Source organism: Rutidosis leptorrhynchoides, chromosome 3 (assembly GCF_046630445.1).
Source record: "Rutidosis leptorrhynchoides isolate AG116_Rl617_1_P2 chromosome 3, CSIRO_AGI_Rlap_v1, whole genome shotgun sequence".
Taxonomy (NCBI): Eukaryota; Viridiplantae; Streptophyta; class Magnoliopsida; order Asterales; family Asteraceae; genus Rutidosis; species Rutidosis leptorrhynchoides.
In genome coordinates, this window is record NC_092335.1 from 695,668,539 (window position 1) to 695,677,947 (window position 9,409).

General features: G+C 33.5%; 1 protein-coding gene across 1 annotated transcript; it reads left to right on the forward strand.

The window, feature by feature from the left end:
- Positions 1 to 6,402: 6,402 nt before the first annotated feature.
- On the forward strand, positions 6,403 to 9,200 carry LOC139899556 (uncharacterized). Its single transcript, XM_071882383.1, has 8 exons — positions 6,403 to 6,576; positions 7,144 to 7,293; positions 7,375 to 7,551; positions 7,666 to 7,754; positions 8,087 to 8,151; positions 8,351 to 8,453; positions 8,606 to 8,725; positions 8,892 to 9,200. The coding sequence occupies exons 1-8, from the start codon at positions 6,456 to 6,458 to the stop codon at positions 9,012 to 9,014; spliced, it is 948 nt and encodes a 315-aa protein (XP_071738484.1). The 5' UTR covers positions 6,403 to 6,455; the 3' UTR covers positions 9,015 to 9,200.
- The last annotated feature ends 209 nt before the right edge of the window (positions 9,201 to 9,409 follow it).

Here is a 9,409-nt window from a genome sequence, read left to right on the forward strand (position 1 = left end):
CATCACTAAATTGCCAAGGACTGCAAGTGGTTTTGATACTATTTGGGTAATAGTTGATCGTCTCACCAAATCAGCACATTTCCTGCCAATAAGAGAAGATGACAAGATGGAGAAGTTAGCACGACTGTATTTGAAGGAAGTCGTCTCCAGACATGGAATACCAATCTCTATTATCTCTGATAGGGATGGCAGATTTATTTCAAGATTCTGGCAGACATTACAGCAAGCGTTAGGAACTCGTCTAGACATGAGTACTGCCTATCATCCACAAACTGATGGGCAGAGCGAAAGGATGATACAAATGCTTGAAGACATGCTAAGAGCATGTGTTATTGATTTCGGAAACAGTTGGGATCGACATCTACCATTAGCAGAATTTTCCTACAACAACAGCTACCATTCAAGCATTGAGATGGCGCCGTTTGAAGCACTTTATGGTAGAAAGTGCAGGTCTCTAATTTTTTGGAGTGAAGTGGGGGATCTACAGATTACGGGTCTGGAAATTAAACAAGAAACTACCGAGAAGATCATCCAAATTCAACAACGGTTGAAAATCGCCCAAAGTCGACAAAAGAGCTACGCTGACATTAAAAGAAAAGATATAGAATTTGAAATTTGAGAGATGGTCATGCTTAAAGTTGCACCTTGGAAAGGCGTTGTTCGATTTGGTAAACGAGGGAAATTAAATCCAAGGTATATTGGACCATTCAAGATTATTGATCGTGTCGGACCAGTAGCTTACCGACTTGAGTTACCTCAACAACTCGCGGCTGTACATAACACTTTCCACGTCTCGAATTTGAAGAAATGTTTTGCTAAAGAAGATCTCACTATTCCGTTAGATGAAATCCAATTCAACGAAAAACTTCAATTCATCGAAGAACCCGTCGAAATAATGGATCGTGAGGTTAAAAGACTTAAGCAAAACAAGATACCAATTGTTAAGGTTCGATGGAATGCTCGTAGAGGACCCGAGTTCACCTAGGAGCGTGAAGATCAGATGAAGAAGAAATACCCGCATCTATTTCCAGAAGATTCGTCAACACCTTCAACAGCTTAAAATTTCGGGACGAAATTTATTTAACGGGTAGGTACTGTAGTGACCCGAACTTTTCCATGTTTATATATATTAATTGAGATTGATATTTACATGATTAAATGTTTCCAACATGTTAAGCAATCAAACTTGTTAAGACTTGATTAATTGAAATATGTTTCATATAGACAATTGACCACCCAAGTTGACCGGTGATTCACGAACGTTAAAACTTGTAAAAACTATATGATGATATATATATGGATATATATATAGTTAACATGATACTATGATAAGTAAACATATCATTAAGTATATTAACAATGAACTACATATGTAAAAACAAGACTACTAACTTAATGATTTTTAAACGAGACATATATGTAACGATTATCGTTGTAAAGATATTTAATGTATATATATCATATTAAGAGATATTCATACATGATAATATCATGATAATATAATAATTTAAAATCTCATTTGATATTATAAACATTGGGTTAACAACATTTAACAAGATCGTTAACCTAAAGGTTTCAAAACAACACTTACATGTAACGACTAACGATGACTTAACGACTCAGTTAAAATGTATATACATGTAGTGTTTTAATATGTATTTATAAACTTTTGAAAGACTTCAATACACTTATCAAAATACTTCTACTTAACAAAAATGCTTACAATTACATCCTCGTTCAGTTTCATCAACAATTCTACTCGTATGCACCCGTATTCGTACTCGTACAATACACAGCTTTTAGATGTATGTACTATTGATATATACACTCCAATGATCAGCTCTTAGCAGCCCATGTGAGTCACCTAACACATATGGGAACCATCATTTGGCAACTAGCATGAAATATCTCATAAAATTACAAAAATATGAGTAATCATTCATGACTTATTTACATGAAAACAAAATTACATATCCTTTATATCTAATCCATACACCAACGACCAAAAACACCTACAAACACTTTCATTCTTCAATTTTCTTCATCTAATTGATCTCTCTCAAGTTCTATCTTCAAGTTCTAAGTGTTCTTCATATATTCTACAAGTTCTAGTTACATAAAATCAAGAATACTTTCAAGTTTGCTAGCTCACTTCCAATCTTGTAAGGTGATCATCCAACCTCAAGAAATCTTTGTTTCTTACAGTAGGTTATCATTCTAATATAAGGTAATAATCATATTCAAACTTTGGTTCAATTTCTATAACTATAACAATCTTATTTCAAGTGATGATCTTACTTGAACTTGTTTTAGTGTCATGATTCTGCTTCAAGAACTTCGAGCCATCCAAGGATCTGTTGAAGCTAGATCCATTTTTCTATTTTTCAGTAGGTTTATCCAAGGAACTTAAGGTAGTAATGATGTTCATAACATCATTCAATTCATACATATAAAGCTATCTTATTCGAAGGTTTAAACTTGTAATCACTAGAACATAGTTTAGTTAATTCTAAACTTGTTCGCAAACAAAAGTTAATCCTTCTAACTTGACTTTTAAAATCAACTAAACACATGTTCTATATCTATATGATATGCTAACTTAATGATTTAAAACCTGGAGACACGAAAAACACCGTAAAATCGGATTTACGCCGTCGTAGTAACACCGCGGGCTGTTTTGGGTTAGTTAATTAAAAACTATGATAAACTTTGATTTAAAAGTTGTTATTCTGAGAAAATGATTTTTATTATGAACATGAAACTATATCCAAAAATTATGGTTAAACTCAAAGTGGAAGTATGTTTTCTAAAATGGTCATCTAGACGTCGTTCTTTCGACTAAAATGACTACCTTTACAAAAACGACTTGTAACTTATTTTTCCGACTATAAACCTATACTTTTTCTGTTTAGATTCATAAAATAGAGTTCAATATGAAACCATAGCAATTTGATTCACTCAAAACGGATTTAAAATGAAGAAGTTATGGGTAAAACAAGATTGGATAATTTTTCTCATTTTAGCTACGTGAAAATTGGTAACAAATTTATTCCAACCATAACTTAATCAACTTGTATTGTATATTATGTAATCTTGAGATACCATAGACACGTATACAATGTTTCGACCTATCATGTCGACACATCTATATATATTTCGGAACAATCATAGACACTCTATATGTGAATGTTGGAGTTAGCTATACAGGGTTGAGGTTGATTCCAAAATATATATAGTTTGAGTTGTGATCAATACTGAGATACGTATACACTGGGTCGTGGATTGATTCAAGATAATATTTATCGATTTATTTCTGTACATCTAACTGTGGACAACTAGTTGTAGGTTACTAACGAGGACAGCTGACTTAATAAACTTAAAACATCAAAATATATTAAAAGTGTTGTAAATATATTTTGAACATACTTTGATATATATGTATATATTGTTATAGGTTCGTTAATCAACCAGTTGATAAGTCTTACTTCCTGACGAAGTAAAAATCTGTGAAAGTGATTTATAGTCCCACTTTTAAAATCTAATATTTTTGGGATGAGAATACATGCAGGTTTTATAAATGATTTACAAAATAGACACAAGTACGTGAAACTACATTCTATGGTTGAATTATCGAAATCGAATATGCCCCTTTTTATTAAGTCTGGTAATCTAAGAATTAGGGAACAGACACCCTAATTGACGCGAATCCTAAAGATAGATCTATTGGGACCAACAAGCCCCATCCAAAGTACCGGATGTTTTAGTACTTCGAAATTTATATCATATCCGAAGGGTGTCCCGGAATGATGGGGATATTCTTATATATGCATCTTGTTAATGTCGGTTACCAGGTGTTCACCATATGAATGATTTTTATCTCTATGTATGGGATGTGTATTGAAATATGAAATCTTGTGGTCTATTATTATGATTTGATATATATAGGTTAAACCTATAACTCACCAACATTTTTGTTGACGTTTTAAGCATGTTTATTCTCAGGTGATTATTAAGAGCTTCCGCTGTCGCATACTTAAATAAGGACGAGATTTGGAGTCCATACTTGTATGTTATTGTGTAAAAACTGCATTCAAGAAACTTATTTTGTTGTAACATATTTGTATTGTAAACCATTATGTAATGGTCGTGTGTAAACAGGATATTTTAGATTATCATTATTTGATAATCTACGTAAAGCTTTTTAAAACCTTTATCTATGAAATAAAGGTTATGGTTTGTTTTAAAAATGAATGCAGTCTTTGAAAAACGTCTCATATAGAGGTCAAAACCTCGCAACGAACTCAATTAATATGGAACGTTTTTAATCAATAAGAACGGGACATTTCAGGTGTGGGATAGGTTTTCAAGGGAGGTCTCTCGTAGTTTTTCGACTGCCTTAGTTGGAATTCGTTTGGCTGATATTTCTCGGTGATCCGTTTTGTTGGCGGGTGCATTTTGGATATTTGATTATCGAAAGCTCTTTTCGGTTTTCTTATTGTGGTACCGAGGAGGTTGTTCTTGGGCTTCTCGACACGCAATTCTAGTAGCTTTGTGGACTGGGCAAGATTGTGTTCCGCAATCAGAGTTTTTGTGGATGGTTTTGCGTTGCGAGGCTCAGTCTGTTTGGAATATATTTTTTTCAAATTAATGTTGGGTGTTTATTGTTGGTCTATCTAGTGTTTAGATTGTACTGGTTGTGTATTGTACGTTATATTGGTTAGTGGTCAACCAGGTGATAATTGGTAATTGTTTCGTTTTGTGTAGGTTCAAACATATTGCACAATCTGTATCATTTGTAACTCTTTCAGACTAATATATATATATATATATATATATATATATATATATATATATATATATAGCCAAAAGTTCAAACGAGAACCATAAAAAAAGCGAGAACTGCGAGAACTTTTGATTTGTAAAGATTTTCACATGTAACTAGATTGAATCACACATAAACCTTGATGAAAAGTATTAATGAACATAAAATAGTTGAAAAACACTTATATTTTACCTATATAATTAAATATATAGTTTCTCGTTCACATGTGCATATTTGTTTCCGAACATGTGAACAGTTTCATATAATTAACAATTTAACATGCAATTTGAGCTAATGAACGTATGTTTGTTAATGATATGTGCATTAATTAACATTTTCATATAGTTTGTTGCATTTAAACGCATAAAAACTATTATATTAAATAGTTCTCGCAGTTCTCACCTTTTTTGTGGTTCTCGTTTGAACATGACCAAAGTATGATAACTCGAAGTGATTCCAACACTATTACAGCTGATCTGTGTACGCCAGTTTTCATAAATTACCGACTATACCCTAATAAGAGATTGGTGTGACAAAATAGTGACGAGATAGTTATGGATAAAGTGTCTGAAAATTGATCGAAAAAGACGTCATGAATAAATTCAATTTGGTCCCCAAAATATGATAATAAGTGATTGTGTGAATTTCGCTCATGTTGTCGTAAAGTGATTGCTACGTCACCCTACCTAATATGTGATACTTATTAAAATTCACGAGAACCATTGTATGCGCTAATTGTCATTTAGCTAGTAAAACTGTGGATAATGAAGGGTTTAGTTTTGTTGAATATATATTCAAGATATAGATGGAGATTAGAATGTAAAAAGAAAAACAAAATCAGTAAAGTAATCAAAGCAATTAACATGTGGATTTTTTTTTTAATTGCTCATTGTGTATTTCCTTGTCATCTTTTCATCTAGTGACGACGCTTATGTGAGGTAATTCTTAAGATTCCTTAAACACCACTTATTCGATATGAAGAGATCTACCGAAAAATATATATATGCCGAAATTGAATTATTCTACTAATAATCTTTAGGGTTATCAATAAAAAATTATTGGATGCATATTATAATCGTGCAATTTAAATAACCATATGCTTAAGCAGGGGCGGAAATGACATGGAGCAAGTGGGGTCACCTGACCTCAGTGAAATTTTTTTTTAGTGCAAAAAATTTAGGTTTTTTCGTTTCGAACCTAGTGGAATTTTGTTTGGCTAAAAGTCTTCATATTTGGTCTCCAAAATCTCAAAATTTTGTCTCAAATCCTTCAATTTTTGCTCAAAAACCTTCAAATTTTGCCTAAAAACCTTCAAATTTTGCAAAAAAAACTTCAAATTTTGCCTAAAAACGTTCATATTTTGTCAAAAAAAAATAAAAATTGCTACGCTTTTAAAAAAATTTCGCCACCAGTAAAAAAAAGTGTCTATTTCCGCCACTGTGCCTAAGGATAACTAACTTTGAGTTTAACTTTACTACTTGGATAAATTACTTGTTCATTGGAATCCTTCTAGAAAATATTAGGGTGATGTATGTATATGATAAAATTTGGGTAGTCACCCACTTCCTGTTATTTATTTATGTATGTTGGAAGGAAACGGTGGTGGGGTAGCTAGGATAACACCAAGTTAGTGATGGCGGAAGCGTGGGAGGTTAGGAAAAACGATGGAGTAGCGAGGGTGAAGTCGATATTCATATATCCCATTAAATCCTGCAAGCCCATCTCTGTTCAACATGCATCCATTTCTCCCACTGGTAATAATAGTTCTCTCTTACCCTGCTTCCTTTTAATTCACTCCTTTCAATTTCAATTTCATTTTCATTTTCATCTACTGTTAATTAATTAATTATTTCTCCCCTATGTTTAATTGTTTGTGTTATTATTATTATGGGTCAACCAAAATTAGTAACCCCGTATTTCCTGATTTTACTTTTCCTGTTTGCATACAAACGTAAGTTACTCACTCAGTCACTCGATACTACTTACCAATAATTAGGGGATGGATGGATGGGTAAATGCCTATCCTTTAATTAAAATTAAACTTATTATATAATTATCTGTAATTTGTAATTTGTGATGTGATACTCAGATTGATTAATTCTACATCATTGCTTTCAGATTAGCATAACAAACCTGAGTATCCATTCAAAAAATTAATATTAATATGTTAATATATAATATATGTAAGGAAGGAAGGAAGGATTCATATACTTGGGTGTGTTAATAACTATAAAGCAGATGCCAAACATTCAAGTAAAAGACAAGCAGAGCATGGTTAGTTATTATTGTTTTAAAGTCTTTTGCTTTTATGTCTGGGACAGGTTTCGTGTGGGATCGTCACTGGATGGTTATCAACTCTAAAGGCAGAGGCTGCACCCAAAGGGTCGAACCAAGGCTTGCTCTTATTCAAGTCGATCTGCCTCTTGAGGCCTTTTCTCCCGCCTGGCAACCCAATCACTCTTCTTACTTAGGTTACTGTTTTTTTTTCTTTCTTTTTATTTCATATGGGCCTTTTCGTGCGCATAAACTCATTTCAAACTCGCCTGCGGCAGTTGTTCGTGCTCCTGGGATGCCGGAGCTCAAGGTCTCATTGGCTAAACCATCATTACTTTCTCAAGGGGTCTCAGTCTGGGAATGGTCTGGATCCGCCTTAGATGAGGGACACGAGGCTGCACAATGGTTCACTGATTTTCTTGGCAAACCTAGCCGTTTAGTTCGCTTTAATGAAGGTACAATGTATCAAACATCTAATTTCCTAACTAATTTTTATTTATATCCTCTATACTTTATGGTGTGTAAGCATATATGAAAACATTAACATACTCTGTTCTCTCTTTATATAGAGTCCGAGACCAGACCCACTGACCCTGCCTATGCTACTGGTTTTAATGTGAAGTTTACAGATGCTTTTCAGTTTCTTTTAATCTCCCAGGTTAGCGTCAATGTTATTGTCTAACTATAACCCTTTTATCACAAGATAGCCTAATGGTTGTGGTTTTGATATTCTCACAAGAGGGTCTCGGGTTCAAACCTATATCATGGGTGGCCGGGGGAAGGGTTAGAAACCATTATGGGTATAACTTGGTTACATCCGAGTAAAAATACTCGCCCTCCCCGGGAGCCTGAACACAGGTTATCCGTTCACTTGTTTAATTTCTTTCTGAATATAATAATTTTAGATAGTTTAGTTTGGGTACACTGGATTTGTTGGTAAAAGTGTGAGCGGTCGGTTGTGAACTTGATTAATATGTCTTGAATCTACAGGCTTCTTTGGATGCGGTGAATGAACAACTAGAGGAACCGGTCAACATAAACCGATTTAGGCCCAAGTATGTGTTTTTATTATTATTATTATTATTATTATTATTATTATTATTATTATTATTATTATTATTATTATTATTATTATTATTATTATTATTATTATATGAATTGTTATTCTTATGCTATTGATTTAAGGATACATATATCAATGCACATTTAGTTTTCCGGCATAAATCTTACCATTGAAAATTTGCACTTGTGAAGTATCTTTGTTGACGGTTGTGAATCATTTGCTGAGGATCTTTGGAAACAGATCATAATTAACGAGTCTAAATTTGACGGTGTCATGCTGTGTCCGCGTTGTAAGGTATTGGAAACTTTCATCTAGAGGTGGCAATTATGACTAAATTACTTGTGAATGTGTTCTTCTACACTCTGCCCATTTTACTACCTCTACATATGTCATATGTAGATACTGTTTTTGGTTTATAATACTTTCAATTGACTTTCATTTCTTAGGTACCTAGTATCAATCAAGAGGATGCGACCCAAGGAAATGAACCTACCGCAACCATGATGAAATTCCGATCGGCCAAAGTCTTGAAAGTGGACACCACAACCACGCAATATAAAGGACGGGTGAGGACCAAAATTTGGAAAAACTATAACTTTAGTTTAAGATATTGAATTTAGGCACATAATCCACATGTTCTCGATGTATTAAATTTTAATACTGGGGCTGGTTGGAGTAATAAGGTAACATTCATGACTAATCACTTGTTACCTGTGGAGTTGAATTTTGTAGGTTTACCTAGGGCAGATGCTGGTGTGCGAAGATGACAGTAATAGTTGGGGGAAGATTATTAGTGTTGGAGACGTTATTCATGTGGAAAAGGTTTTCCCATCCTATGCAGATGTTGCAGTTTAAAGTGTACATCTGACATTCTTTTACTAAAACTAATGTCTTTAAAATGTATGTAGTAGAATGTACAATTATGTTTGTGGTATGTTGTTATCACTGACCTATGAGTCAGTTAATCAAACAATCTCTGTATATGTCATGGAAGCTATATGAGTGGGTTTGGAAAATAAATTATTTGTGTAAATTATTTTATCTTTGGTGATCTTTATTAAGCATCATCATGTCAATTTTAGGTAATTAAGTTTATACAGGTGAATACGAGTAATTGAGTCGTTTGTGGACTAATCATTTTTGTTTCGTTGGGGTGGAACGGGTCTTTTGCGGACTAATTCATCTTTGTGGCGGTTTGAGGTAGCTCGTGGCACTTGGGGTTCTTTTTCTCCCGATTTTCGGTGTTTCAG

Coding starts and splice junctions, on each gene's coding strand:
- LOC139899556 (XM_071882383.1), top strand. CDS start 6,456: ATGGCGGAAGCGTGGGAGGTTAGGAAAAACGATGGAGTAGCGAGGGTG. Junction 8,454..8,605: donor TGCTGTGTCCGCGTTGTAAG/GTATTGGAAACT, acceptor TTCATTTCTTAG/GTACCTAGTATCAATCAAGA. Junction 8,726..8,891: donor CCACGCAATATAAAGGACGG/GTGAGGACCAAA, acceptor TGAATTTTGTAG/GTTTACCTAGGGCAGATGCT.